General features: G+C 40.4%; 1 protein-coding gene across 2 annotated transcripts in view; it reads right to left on the minus strand.

The window, feature by feature from the left end:
• cep104 (centrosomal protein 104) overlaps positions 1–15350 on the minus strand; it is a 52302-nt gene that overhangs the window by 26685 nt on the left and 10267 nt on the right. For both annotated transcript variants that reach the window (XM_033969843.2, XM_055223181.1), the window contains 5 exons: positions 14818–14986; positions 12248–12403; positions 8969–9154; positions 6472–6678; positions 4099–4266 (listed from right to left, as the gene is read on the minus strand). In XM_033969843.2, the coding sequence (XP_033825734.1) occupies positions 4099–4266; positions 6472–6678; positions 8969–9154; positions 12248–12403; positions 14818–14986 (886 nt within the window). The remainder of the gene's footprint in view (positions 1–4098; positions 4267–6471; positions 6679–8968; positions 9155–12247; positions 12404–14817; positions 14987–15350) is intronic.

Genomic DNA, 15350 nt, shown 5'->3' on the forward strand with positions numbered 1-15350 from the left:
CCCGGAGCACCCCCCCAAAGGGAGGGACACGGTCAAATGCCTTCTCCAAATCCACAAATCACATGTAGACTGGTTGGGCAAACTCCCATGAACCCTTGAGCACCCGATGAAGAGTACAGAATATATACAGTGTTCTGAGAAAAGGATGAAAACCACACTGCTCCTCCTGAATCAAAGGTTCGATTATCGGCTCTCCCAGAGGTGTGAGTTGAAGACCCTGCTGACAGACGACTCCACCAGACGTTCCCAACAGACTGTCTTAATACACTTGGGTCTGCCAGGTCTGTCCGGCATCCTCCTCTGTCAGCGGATCCAACTCACCACCAGGTGATGATTGGTTGACAGCTCTGCCCCTCTCTACACCCGAGTGTCCAAGACAATCAGCCGAAGGTCAGATGACACAACAACAAAGTCAATCATCGACCTCTGGCCTAGGGTTTCCTGGTGCCATGTCCACTGATGGACAGACTTGTACTTGAACAGTGTTTGTTATGGACAAATTGTGGCTAGCACTGATGTCCAATAATAAAACATTGCTTGGGTTCAGATCAGGGAAGTCGTTCTTCCCAATCACCCCTCTCCAGGTGTCACTGGTGTTGCCACATCCATGTCGCCACAGCCAGATACTGTGTCTGTGGACTGGGATGTCGAGACACCCGTCCCATCCTTTCGGGCTGAGCCAGGCCCTGCTTGCATTCGAGCCCCAACCTCAGGCCTGACTCTACTACTGTCTGTAGGGTATTGTGAACTGCTCTTAGTCTGACCCGTGACCTAGGACCTGTGTGCCATAGGAGGCTCCACCAGTGGCAAAAATCCCTATGCCCCCATAAGGTGCGAAGCAGTGCTTCACCAAAACTGTTTACAGTGTAGACAGAGAGTTGATGACCTCAACTAGGAATGTTGACGGACAGTGGAAGGAATACTTTTCGGTCCCCTCAATCCCACTGTCATGAATACCTTCTCTGCACATCTCTGCATTCTCTATTCAAGAGTAGGGAAAGGGGAATCTGACCAGTAGTCGAACCTCGGACTCAGGAGGAGCAGTGTGGTTTTTGCCTCAGTCGTGGAACACTGGACCAGCTCTATACTCTCCATCTGGTGCACGAGGGTTCATGGGAGTTTGCCCAACCAGTCCACATGTGATTTGTGGATCTGGAGAAGGCATTCAACCTTGTCCCTCGTGGTGTCCTTTGGGGGGTGCTTCAGACGTGTGGGATCTGGGGCCCATTGCTAAGGGCTGTCCGGTACCTGTATGACTGAAGCAGGACCTGTGTTCACAATGCTGACAGTAAGCCAGACCTGTTCCCAGTGCAGGTTGGACTCCACCAGGGCTGCCCTTTGTTACTGGTTCTGTTCATTGTTTTTATAGACAGAATTTCTAGGTGCAGCCAGGGGCCAGAGGGGGTCCAGTTTCAGTACCACCTGCAGCAGGCATTGGGGCAGTTTGCAGCCCAGTGTGAAGCGACTGGAAAGAAAGTCAGCTTCTCCAAATCTGAGGCCATGGTTCTCGATCGGAAAAAGGTGACTTGTCCTCTCCAATTGGGTGGTGAGTCCTTGCCTCAAGTGGAAGAGTTCTTGAGGTCTTGTTCACGTGTGAGGGAAGGATGGAGTGTGAGATTGACAGGTTAATCGGTGCAGTGTCTGCAGTGATGCGGTCGCTGTTATCGGTCTGTTGTCATAAAGAAGGAGCTGAGTCGAAAGGCAAAGCTCTCAATTTACCGAGATCGGCCAAAATGAGTTTCCTCCGCAGGGTGGCTGGGCGCTCTCTTAGAGATAGGGTGAGGAGCTCAGTCCCCTGAGCAGCAGCTCAGAGTAGAGCTGCTGCTCCTCCATGTTCAGAGGAGCCAGCTGAGGTGCCTTCTGATTTAGATGTCGTTTAGACCTTCTGTTATAACCCGAGGTTGTTTATTGTGTGCTGTTATCACTCAAGTTAGTTGAATTCTACTGTGCACCAGATTTAGTGATTTAGAGCCAGTTTAGTTCACATAATGCCGTACTTGTGAATCGAGTTATTTATGGAGGTGGTGATAGGTGCACAATTCGCACAATTCTCTCCGCTACACCTCCAGTAGAAATCCGGGCCAAAACCTTCACAAACCAACCCAAAACTGTTAGAGCCCTGACATTAGCCTAATGGAACAGCTTGTACAACCACGTGGCAATGAAAATACACTCTATATAATTATTACAGCACTTGTGGCTTGAGTCGGTTGGAGCAATGGGAGAGGCAGGGGCTGCCCATGTTTGTTTACTCAGTGCTCCGAGGCAGGGGCCCAGGACAGAGCAGGAGCAGAGGAGCTAAAAGGAGGCTCTGTGCAATTCAACGTTAGCTGAGGAGCAGGCAAACACAAACATGCATGTGAAAAAGTACACGCTTTAGGATTTCTTACATATTTGCAATTAGTCCAGCTAAAGTTTACCATTACCATGTGCTGTTTTACATTTAACTAAACCAGGGTAAATAGGAAATGCAGTTTAAGAAGACTGTTCATTGTTTGTTGGTCATTCCATAACCATGAATTCATTCCATACAGTGTTATTAATAGTATAGCCAATGGGCAGATGTGGGTAGAGCAGCCAAAAGTAGTAAGAGTAAGAGTATGAGCAACATTACTTCAAAATAATATTACTCAAGTAGTACAAAGTAGTGGTCCAACAAGTAGTACAAAGTAGTACTACTCAAGTAAGAGTAACTTAAAGAGTAACAGGATGTGACATCGGATTTATAATTTGAAGTTAAAGTAATTTGAATGACTAAACATTAAATAATGATTGTCAGGTATTTTCAAAGGACAGACACAAAAATGGTAACTAAATCATATCTAAAGGCGTGGTTTAAGAAACACAAATGTTCAAATCATTTCATTTTTGCCACCTGTAGACTTACAGTGGGAAGAGGAACCAAACGTTTTTATTAAGTAACATTACTGTTACTTCAATAAGGAGTAGGAGTACAAGTATGCTGCTAGAAAAGTAAAAAAAAAAAGGTACTCCGGTAAATGTAATGAGCACTGCCCACCTCTGCCAATGGAACATTTCCATGGAAACAAGCTGGAGGAGTGAATATTGACTATATTGTTTATAACTGATCAAAATATGTTGCAAAAAGAGCTGATAAATATATATAAAAGGTGTGTAGTGTAATCAAACAAACAGGAGTATAATGTGATATTTCTACACCTTTGTGGTTAGTCCATTCACTTTTGTGTGATACTTAGAAGAAGACATATTGTGCTTGTGTCAAGTTCTGTCGTTGTGTCCTTAGGCAAGACACTTCACCCACATTGCCTAGTATGAAAGTGTGTGCGCGAATGATAGGTGGTGGTCGGAGGGGCCGATGGTGCAGATTGGCAGCCTCGCTTCTGTCAGTTTGTCCCAGGGCAGCTGTGGCTACAATAGTAGCTTACCATCACCAAGTGTGGAAATGAATGAATAATATATATATGACTATAGTGTAGTGCTTTGAAAAAGCGCATTACAAATGTAAGCCATTATTATTATTCATTATAATTTCATTATAACATTGATCTAAAATGACTTAATAAAAGAAACAACTACACTGACTTCCAGGTTGGAAAATTGCGTATCCCAATGAAGTATGAGCCGATTCCCGGTCAGCCCCTTTACTGTACGTCACAGTAAACATCATCACACCACAGAGCTGCACAGTTGTTGGCACCTCATATAGATAGCTGCAGAACATACTAGTGAGTAGCAGATCTTTTTTCATTTGTTACAAGATGACTAAGTGACGCTGACGAATCCTATGTTAGGTATAGGACATAGGATTCGTCAGCATCACCATTTTATTCTCACTGATTATGAAAATAAAATGGTGAAAATCGGAGTAGATCGAAGTAATGATGCCTTGAATACAGGACAATAAAGACTACTCAAACATGCATGAACCACTCTAAATACAGTGAGTAAATGAGAAGGAAACAACTATAACATGGTAAAAATCTCTGAAAAGTAGATTTTTCACAATATGTCTCCTTCAAACCACCTATACAAATGAACATCATTTTTGTCACCCAAATTGCCTCCTCTAGCTCATTTGTTCTCCTCCCAATGACATCCACGGGGGGCTGTACTCACAGAGGAAACTTTGTCCTGTAGACTCTTCTGGAGCAGGAGCACAGCAGCGCGCACCATCCCCCTCAGCTCCTCCCTGGTCCCAGAAGCACACACCTCCCTCAGCCTTTGCTGCACAGCCACCAGCGCATCCTCCCGGTATGACCAGGTCTTGGAATATGCAGCACACACCTACAAGGAAGACGGATTTGATCTGGAAAATGTCATATGGTCTTTCATACTATGTTTGTTTTGTTTACTGTTGTAAAATGTTTTATGGAGGAAAAGGGTCTTTGTAAACCCATGGTGGTATTGATACTTTGCAGATGATGTCATCAGCACTCCCTGGGAGTGTGATGCTAACTATGCTCTGCTCTGTCTGAAGCTCAAGTTAGACTTTAAAGGTTGTGTAATACGCAAAATTTACTCATCTGTTAGAATGTTGTTACTTCATCAAAAAGTTGCATTTTGTTTCATTCACACATGTTTGAGAAATCCTTCATTATTGATCTGTTTATATCTACAAATCTCAAAATGTTCTGTTCCAGCTTGCGATATGATGAAGTGGTGGTTTTCAAGTTAACTACCTTTTACCTTTAGTTCAGTAGGGATTGGCAATCTGTGCTGAAATTATCCAAATGATTCTAATGAAGGTGTATGGAGTTGAAATACACAGTGGAGCAGGCACAAGGTGGAAGTGTTTTCTGTCTCTCTGAGAGAAGAACACAACCTAAAAATACATGATCTGTGTGATAAATGTGTGAATGAAACAAAACTCCGGATATGTTTTTGAGGAGGAAAAAACATTGTCACATACATTAAAAAATAGGGTAATATAAATCATTTAATCTGAGCTTTGTTTAACACAATTTGATCATAAAGAACTTAGAACTTAGATGGAACTACAACAGGTGAGTTGATTTGTGCTGTTAAACAAGTCTCTCTCAAATAGCATTACAGTCACACCAACCGTTTTCTTGAAAATCAAACACAAGCAGGGTCATAAACAGTTTTGTTTTTTTGTTTTTTTTGAGTCTTAATAGTTTTCTGGCAGTGTTTGCCAATGTGCATTGTGTCACCATGGTAACTGTTGAACACTACACCATAGAGACATACAGTATATGCAGAACACTGCCACTGATGTCACTGCAAAGTATCAATCCAGTATGGGGGTGTGCATTTAAAGGTTCACTGTAACTTTTCTAGTGGAGAGTATGCCACTAGGTCAGGGGTGGGCAAACTTTTTGACACACAGGCCACAATGCGTTCTTAAATTTGACAGAGGGGCCAGGCCAGAAGATATATATATATATATATATATATATATATACATATATATATACATATATACATATATATATATAATATATACATATATATATATAATATATATATACATATATATATATATATATATATATATACATACACATATATATATACACATATACATATATATATACACATATACATATACATATATACACACACACACATATATATATATTTGGCCTGTAACATGTAGTAAAGCATGAATATGCAAGGCTCATTGTACAAATTGTTTTCCAAATGCATTAATTAAATTAATTTATTCAATTTCAGTTAAATTAACACAGCAGAAAAACTTTGAACAAGGTTTTACCCTTACATATTTTAATATAATTTGGGCACGTAGCCATAGTTCTGCACTAGATTGTCTCCTTGGAGATGTTATTACTTTGATTAGAATGTTCTGCATGGCATTGGCTAAAAATGTAAGAATGCATATTTTTCAAGTATTTTTTCTAGCAATTAAAACACCTGTAATAAAAATGCTATAAACAAATAATTGTGATGCCATACTGTGCCGCATTCAAAGTAATCACATCTCCATGGACTTAAACAGTGAGCCAATATTTTACAAAAATATAAGTCTGGTCACTAGTGGCTCTCCATTTTCAGATGGATGTGACTGATAGGTGGATTAGCCAATCAGAGATACACATGATCAGTCTGTATCAAAACATATATGGCTGCTTATGAGGAAAAAGCAAGAACAAAAACATCACATGGGACTGAAAAACATGGCAGATTTCTGCAGAATTAATGACTAAGCACTAAACTATTATTTAATCTGAGGTGAGAGAAATGTCATTTTGTTTGTAAATGATAGCTGACCAGTAAACTCCTTAGTTTGGTGTCACTAAAATAAACAGAACTTTAACAGGCTCAAGGTGCGACTATGGGAGAGGTGACCAGACTGATATCTGTCTGGATTCTGTATTTGCCAGGCAACTCAGCCCCACTGTGAAGCCTAAACCAGAACTACACATTCAATCTTCATGGATTACAAATAAGATGAATACTGGCTCCTGCCCTTAATATGAGATTTTGTTATGGTCAGGCAGTAGAACGTACAATGGTTTCCCCGAAGACGTCCAGTGCGTGTCCGGCCTCTCGCTGGGCCTTCTTGGTCAGTGGCTCTGGTTCTCCTCTGATACCAGCTGGTCCTGGTGTGTTAAGCAGGGGGGAGAGCTCCTCCGGTGGACTCAGTGTGGCCTCAACTGGCCTGTCTCTCATCAACAGCGCGGGTAACGGCCTCTCATCATAAGGCACGCTCGGAACCTCAAAGTACGAAAAGATCAGAAAGCATGACAAAAAGAACAATACTTTTCAGGAGAATGTGTTACTGTGACAGGTCTAGTCACACACAAGAAAAGCAATGTGTGAACATGGACCAAATAAAATATTGGAGCTACAGTAGAGGGTTCAGTTTCAGATATGTTTATGTGATCTGAAGAAGTCAAAAGTCCTCTAGTTAGTTTGTATCTATGATTTGTCACCACTCAAATAAACACAAATTTCCTACTAGCCTAGTGCAAACAAAAAAGAGGGAGAGAAGCATGTAGAAGCACCTGCTTGGGTCTATCACAGACAGTTGTTTCTCTGTTATGGATGCAACACTGGAGGGAGCGAACAGTGAGCGGACAGTTTCACCTGAACCATGTTCCTCATTCATGGTTCAAACACTGAATAAAGGGGCTTTGACACACAGAGAACAAAGTCTTATGTTGCGCTCAGACCACTGCGTCAAAATCGAGCCAAAAGCTTCTTGTTGGAGCCTTTACATTTGAGGGCGGATGCTTGAAACTCATTGCCTCGCAATGAATTCAGCCAAATGTTCAGATTTTTCAACTCTGACATCGGACGTCTGAAGCGTCGTGACAACACTTGAAATGCGGCATAGCAGAAGAGGTCATTTGAATATAAAAACACCAGCACAGGGCACAGTAAAAGAGAAGGACTTTGAAAAGATGAGCGGGCATCATATAGTAAAAAGATTTGTTGCATAATAAAGGTGCTTTACATATTTAAAAGACCAGAACAAAGGCTTCAAGCACAATGGGTCTATAATTATTTAAAAAGTGATTGTGTCTCTGGTTTAGACACAATCACACGGCACTGCCCCTGTGCTGCATGATCCCTGGCACTGCCCCTGTGCTGTGAGCAGCTCAGACGGGTGTCTGGGCATGACAGGCTGGCACCCGCCGGATTCAGCCAACTGTGGCCCACTTTAATTAAAGAGGGAAACCTGAGAGTAGAGTGGCTCCAGCAGAAGGGGAGGACTCCAGGAGGAAGGAGAGCTGCACGCGACACAGGCCAGAAAAATGCTCTCAGAGTGTGGGAGAGAGAGACCCCAGAACAGGCCATTCATGCTCCAACCCTGCTCCAGAGCTGCATGTGGAAGCTCAACAATACATCCACTACTACTTCAACTGATTCACTATGTTTCTCTGTATACGAGGTCAAAATATGTCTATTGCTTGCTGTCTGAATCTAATTATAAAGCGTTTTATTGTTCAATAATCAGGAAGTGCATGTTAGCATGCTAGTTGCTTTACTGCAAAACGCAATGAAAAACTCTGCACTGGTGTCTGAAAGTTGTGAAAAGAGCTCATTGTGGTAAATACTTAGGATATTCAGAATGCATAAGGTAAGTGAGGAATAACTCTGGACCACTGCAAATTGTTTAAAATGATCTAGTTCTGTTTATAACACAGTAAAAATTTGGTACAGCATCTTTAGCTCTGTATTGTGAGTCATGTATCTTGCATCCAATGGAATCCTGCTTTACTTTTTACCTACACTAGGAGCAATTACATTTGAAATAAATATTTGTTTTAAAAAAAACAAGGGCCTATATTGCACTATTTTAAATCTAGGCTATAATTCCTCATCATAAACAGACCTGGACTTGTGTTTTGTTTCATTCACACATGTTTAACACACAAATCCTGCATATTTAGGCTCCGTTCTTCTCTCAAACTGAAAACGCTCTGTTCTTCCTTGCAATGTCATTCAGTGATAGTATAGGAATATAGGACTTTCACTAACCATTTTTATCATTTCAGTCCTGGATTTGCCTAAGTTACAGCTATTCTTTTACTCTCATTGAAACTGTTTCACTCCTTGGTGCACCTGCAGATATTGACTTTTATTGACTTTCTATTGACAATCTCGGTAAAGTAAAAATATTCCAAAATAAAAGAAACAATTTAACGTTATTCTAGTGTATCGTAGAGTAAAATGGTTAAATTGAGTCCAGAAATAGCTGTTTACCTTAAAACTACCACTAAATGACATCAAAAGGCAAAACTAAGCATTTTGAGGTTTGGGGATGTAGACGGTCTAATAATCCAGGATTACTCAAACATGTGTGAATGAAACAAAACAACTCCAGGTATGTTTTTGAGTCAATAGCATTATGACATGGCTTAAAGCTCACATGCGTCAGTTTTGCATAATATAGGCACAAGAATCTAAAATTAAACATAAAATATATGGCAGGTTCCAACCAGTAGAGGTAATAACTCGATTTCAAACAACAATGAGAAAGTTCTAAGTGGAGCATTACATTGGGGGAGCTTGGCCTGCTGGCTGGGTTGCTCTGTGTAAGGACCTCAGGGCTCAGGTGGGGTTGTGGGTTAGATGTCCTGCTCTTCCGCTCAGAGTCTGTGGACAGAGTGGGCTTGGTATGGTCAGGAGACAGGTCTGGAGAAGGCAGGGTGCAGGGAGAGCACTCGGACACTGAGGCGGAGACCTGAGACAGCACACAACAAGAGGAAACAGCATCAAACTGAGGAACCAAATAATTTAGTCTTGCGCCTCACCAAGAACAAGGGCTGAGCAGTTTGGGTCCTATTCTATCTAGGAATGCACCAATCCAATTTTTTCAGTTGTGATACCGATATGTTGACTGTAAGTATCTACTGATATCCAATATTAACCGTTACCAGTATAGGGATGGAAAATGGCATTTCCTTAAAACACAATTAACTTATTACACAAGAGATCCAACTGCGTTACGTAACTGGAATTTATTCTTGAAATAACTACAGAGCAGCATTATGAGACATTTTATGTCAAAATCATATATATATATATATATATATATATATATATATATATATATATATATATATATATATATATATATATATATATATATATATATGGGGGGGGGGGGGGGGGGGGTATATTAACACCATAAGAGGTCCAACCAGGATATCGGTGCATCCCTAAAAATGTCTAATTGCGTTTTTTTCAAGCATTGTGATTGCGATTAGATTAGAGATTTATGTTTTTATAACAGGATTTTGTTCAAAGTTCACATTTTAAACATGTCTAGAGGAGTTGACAAAAAAGTGAAATATGAACTGACAAACTAATACAAGAATCACATTTCAGAAAATGTAAGTACAGATCTAAATTATAGGCTAAGCAGTTTTTATGCAGGATAAGACAGGAGATTTGGTTGTTTGTATAGGAAATTATGGTACTATGGTAAAGACTGCTGCCTTTGTAATTTGCTAATTGCGTTCATTCAAATTGCCATTTTGATTCAATTGCGATTAATCTTGCTTGCCCTAGTTCAGACTGCACATTGTAAACAACTCCAGAAGCATTCACTTTTGAGGGAAGCCTTGGTTCCTTGCAGTGAACATTGTATTAGTGATACTTTACAGAGACATCACGCTGGGGGTGTTCTAAATGTATCTCTAAGGTGGAATGTTCTGCAGTTACTATGGAGACACAATGCACACAGTAGCAAACTCTGTCAAAAAACTTTTAGGACTCAAGAAAAAACACAAAATGGATTTAAACAACATATTTTCAGGAGTCTGTAATCAATATAAGCATCCACGGTCCTGTTTAAAAGTGTGACTAACTGAAAAACAGACTGTAATTTTATGCGCGAGAGACTAGTTCAACAGCATAAATCATGTCATCTCTTGTAGTTCCAACTAAGTCAGTTCTTTCTGGTCAGACTGAGTTAATATAAAGTTCAGATTAAAGTTTGATAAAGTTTCTGACAGAGTAGTGCCTTCAATTAACATCACACCCCCAGGGGAATGTTGATGCCTTCAGCTGCAAAGTATCAATAAATAAAAATAATTACAATCTTTGGAATTTGATTATTATGACAACTCAAATTAGGAATGAAGAAGTTTTGCTGCTCATCCAAGCTGTTTTTTCAGTTCTGGTCAGATTATAGACCAGAAGTGAAGAAGGCTAATAACACAAATGATCAGACTTGCACAAACCGTGACACACCACAGCAACATTAGGAGTAAAACTAGACTAAACCTGGACTAGTCTAGCAGTAGAACAGGACCAAACCCAGTTTACATAACCGCCAAAAAACCAGGGCAAGTACTAAAAGGAACAGTAAGTACAAGTTTGGTTTTAAATACCATAAACATACCTAGCTGTGTCCCCAGATAAAGGGTAAAACTAATCAAATATAACTTTAACTGATAACTAATGTAATTGTAATTTATTCTTAATTGCAAAAACATTAAACATGATGGGCAGGTTGTTTATGTTATACACTGCCTGGCCAAAAAAAAAGTCGCCACCTGGATTTAACTAAGCAAATAGGGACGAGCCTCCTCCACTTGGTCAGGTCTAGGTTCAGCAACAGTCTGTGCTCAAAGAACGAGGTCAGCTGACACCTGAATATACTGAATGACCAGGTTATTCCATCAGTGAATTTTTTCTTCCCTGATGGCACGGGCATATTCCAAGAAGACAACGCCAGGATTCATCAGGCTCAGATTGTGAAAGAGAGAGACATCATTTTCACACATGGATTGTCCACCACAGAGTCCAGACCTTAACCCCATGGAGAATTTTTGGGATGTGCTGGAGAAGGCTTTGTGCAGCGTCAGACTCTAACATCATCAATGCAAGATTCTGGTGAAAAATTTATACAACACTGGATGGAAATAAATCTTGTGACATTGCAGAAGCTTATTGAAACAATGCCACAGTGAATGTGTGCTGTAATCAAATCTAAAGGCGGTCCAACCAAATATTAGAGTTTGTGACCGTTTTTTTGGTGGCGACTTTTTTTTGGCCAGGCAGTATAATTTGGTGTTTTGGTTGTCAAGATGATTATTCAGCCAGAAATTAGAATGAGCCTCACACTGCCTTATATCTATCCTTGAACAATCCTTCCTTGAACAAGAATGAGGGCCTTAGACATCATCTTGCCCCCATCTATAACCCTGTCATCAGACCCAAGGCAAATGAAGGAAACAAAGAACAATAGAGCTAGCTAGGATGCTAATAGGTGTGTAAGCACCCACTGAGAGTGTATGAATATGCTAATTATGACACACTTAGTGTAGCTCAATAGACCTAGCCTACAAACAGAAACTGTAAACAATAACTGTTTCCAGTTTTAGTGTAGTTAGCTCCTCCCTTTAGACAGGCTGTGTCCACCAGTAATCTGACCAGAACTGAAGAAGCGGCTTGGATGAGCAGCAAAACGTCGTCACTCCTACAACTTTTTTGTCCAGTTGACAGATTTTGGCTTTTAATATAGGTCTGAAACCCAGCTATAAAGCAAAATGATCCCCCAAAAACTATTCTAAATGTAAAATATTGTACCTATAATCATGAGTCATAGAAGCTCATAATTCTACCCTCTACAGCTTAAATCTTATCGTAGAACAGAATAAGAGCCAAAATTTTCCCGCTAATAAAAAGAAAAGGTACACATGATAAATACTGACCCCCCCCCCTTCCAAATTATTGTCCCATGGTATACTTGTAGTATTGAACGATTAGTCGATAGTATTTATCGTGACAGGCCTAGTTCCCAGTGTTCACATGGTGCACCCCTCACCAGTGTAGGTTCTAGCAGCTGGTGCACCTCCAGTTGGCGGTACATGGTGCTGCGGTAGTGCTCCATGTGCTGCCTCTTGTGCTCAGCCTGCTCGTAGTCCTCCTTTTCCAGAGCACAGCGCTTCTCTACCTCCAACCAGGCCAGACGCTCCCCCACCTGAACACAACAAATCCATCTGTCATACCACGGGTAATTGTATCGACTCAAATACTTGTTCCAATGTTAAAGCTGTAGACCTTTAGTTGATTAATTGGTTGACCGTGTTTTAGTTGACCAAAATTTAGTCAACTAAAGATTTTATTTAGATTATAAGAATTTATATGGGAAAGGAGGAGTGCTATCACAACACAATTAGCATGCATTCCGCTAATGAAACTACGGAACATTGCACATGGGTCTAAAACAGCACATCAGGTTTGTCAAGTTGCTTTGTTCAGTTTTGTGTCTTGCTTTTTTATATGGAGACATATGGAGAGCATGGGTGACTATGGAATCTAAGAGCTAACCATAAGGAGGGTTTGAAAAGGGCCCAAAAGAGGTTGCTAAACTATTCAAGCATAAATGGATGACATCTAAAACCACTTTTTTGATGAGGGAAAAATAATGACCCTTCTTTAATTTGAAAACAGTATAATTTTGTGACTTTGGTCCAATAACACAATAAATGCACACAAACATCAGGAGAACATGCAAACTGCACACAGACAGGCCTAACTCAGTGGAAGAATTGGACCAGCACAGGACTTGCTTGCGAACAAAAGTACTAGGAACTGAACCATTGTACACATTTTTGTGTTCTTAACGTTTTTGGTTTTTTTTTCTTGTTTTTTTTTTAACAAAACTTGGCTTTATGACATTATGAGTATATTTACAGAAACTCGGCCAGTGTTATTACGACCTCTTGAATAGAATATCTAAAGACTACTGACAATTGATTCCTAAATAATGAACAACATTTACTGTGGCATGCTGAGCAGTGCAGGCGCCTTATCGTAAATGAGGTCATGCACAACGACAGGTGAAGCAACGCTGACTAACTGTTGCTATGGAGATGGCCATGACCTGTACACATTTCCTACATCTGTATTAACAATTGATGCTGAGCACGGAAACAGTGTCCACAGGAGGTCAGCACAATCGACCCATGACTAACTCGCTGTTTCACACTGGTTTAGACTGAGATCGGAGACTATGGATGCACAGGCATTCTTTTAAATTAGGGATGCACTGATCCAGCTTTTTCAGTTCCAGTACCAACTCCTATACTTTAAGTATCTGATATCTGATATTATCCGATACCAGTCCAGAGACTGAAAACAGCTTTTATTTATTTCCTCACAGAAGTAATATATGATAAGCCTGATCCAAATGTCTTCTGTAGCTGTTATTTATCTCTCAAGTAATGACAGAACAACTTTGTATAAATAAAAGTTCAAACATTATGAGACTTTCTGGGTCGACTATGACAAGTAAATAGTCTAATTACATAATTTTATATGTTTAACCAGGATAACAGCTGATATCCGGTCCAGCAAATTGCTCAGTGTCAGCGTTGATCTGTCATTGATTGCCTCTGCTGCAAAATGCTGTTTACAAATTATTTCTGGGTTTCGCACATTCTATAGGTTAGTGATATATAATATATTGTTAAAATGCATGCGCCTAATAACACAAATGATCAGACTTGCACAAATAGTGACACTCCGCAGCAACACTAGAAGTAAACCTAGACTAAACCTGGACTAGATCAGGACTAGTCTAGCAGTAGAACAGAACCAAACCCAGTTTACGTAAATGCCAAACAACATTGAAACCAGGGCAAGTACTAAAAGTAACAGTAAGTACAAGTTTGGTCTTAAATACCATAAACATAACCTAACTGTGTCCCCAGATACAGGGTAAAACAAATCAAATATAGTATTTACTGATAACAAATGTAATTCTGATTTATTCTTAATTGCAAAAACATTGGACGTGATGGACAGGTTCTTTATGTTATAATTTGGTGTGGTGGTTCTCAAGATGACTATTCGGCCAGAAAGCAGAATGAGCCTCGGATGAGTCTCTCATTTGGGTTGCCAGTTTGAATGCTGAGATCCAATTTGTTTTAAATCTAAAAAAAACTCTCTCTGACTACCTAAACCCCAGCACCTGCAGCCAGTCATTAATCAGTGCCAGTGCAGTCTCTGCAGCTCAGTGATTGAATTCTGGAGGTTCTGAGCTTTCACATGAGGCATGGCCTGTCCATATACTGAGAATGAGAAAAAACTTTTACATGTCTATCTATCTGCAGGATAAGGCAATGGCAACCAAAGTTCAGTTGTGATTGTAGAACCTTTTTAAAACTCTAAGAGCCCAGGCTACATACATTTCCTTTAAGGCTTGAGAATTTGAATGGTCTAGAGCTGAATGGGAACCCTGCTCATTCACAGGAAGGCAAACATCACATATCCCCATTGTGAAGCTGTGTTTACTGCATTCATCTCCATTAAATGCCCTTTAGGTTCAGCTTCTCTCATCTCCTCACAGCTCCACACATTTCCTCAGGCTCCTCTCAGCTCCTCACACACCTTGTGCAGGTCGGCCAGGGCCTGCTTCAGAAGTCGGGCCTTCTCAAACTTCTCATGGTGCACCATCTCCTGCTTCCTCTGGTGCAGCAGACGGATAAGCTGGGCCACCTCAGGGTCCTGGTACATGTCAAAGGCTAGGTCATCTAGGGGGCAGAAGGACTCACATTTCCTGCAGAGAGAGGCAGAGAGATTAGGGGGGAGAAACATAGTCAATACTGGCCGTGGAATGGGGAAATGAGTCAATAATGTTTAGTTTTTTTAATAAATAAATAAACTGTATGTATATACACACACACACACACACACACACACGATATATATATATACACACACACACACATCACATATCTATATAAACAATTGTAGAGATAATAGGCCATGTGAATAGGATTCAATCCCAAAAGCAAAAATCTTATTATTAAAGTGCCTATGACAGGTTAGACTCAATATACTGAAACACAGTTAAGATGATTATACTTAAGATTTTGCTACAAATTTTACATTTTCCCCAGTTCTCCAGTTTGGCCATTTTT

Source organism: Periophthalmus magnuspinnatus, chromosome 7 (genome assembly GCF_009829125.3).
Source record: "Periophthalmus magnuspinnatus isolate fPerMag1 chromosome 7, fPerMag1.2.pri, whole genome shotgun sequence".
Taxonomy (NCBI): Eukaryota; Metazoa; Chordata; class Actinopteri; order Gobiiformes; family Gobiidae; genus Periophthalmus; species Periophthalmus magnuspinnatus.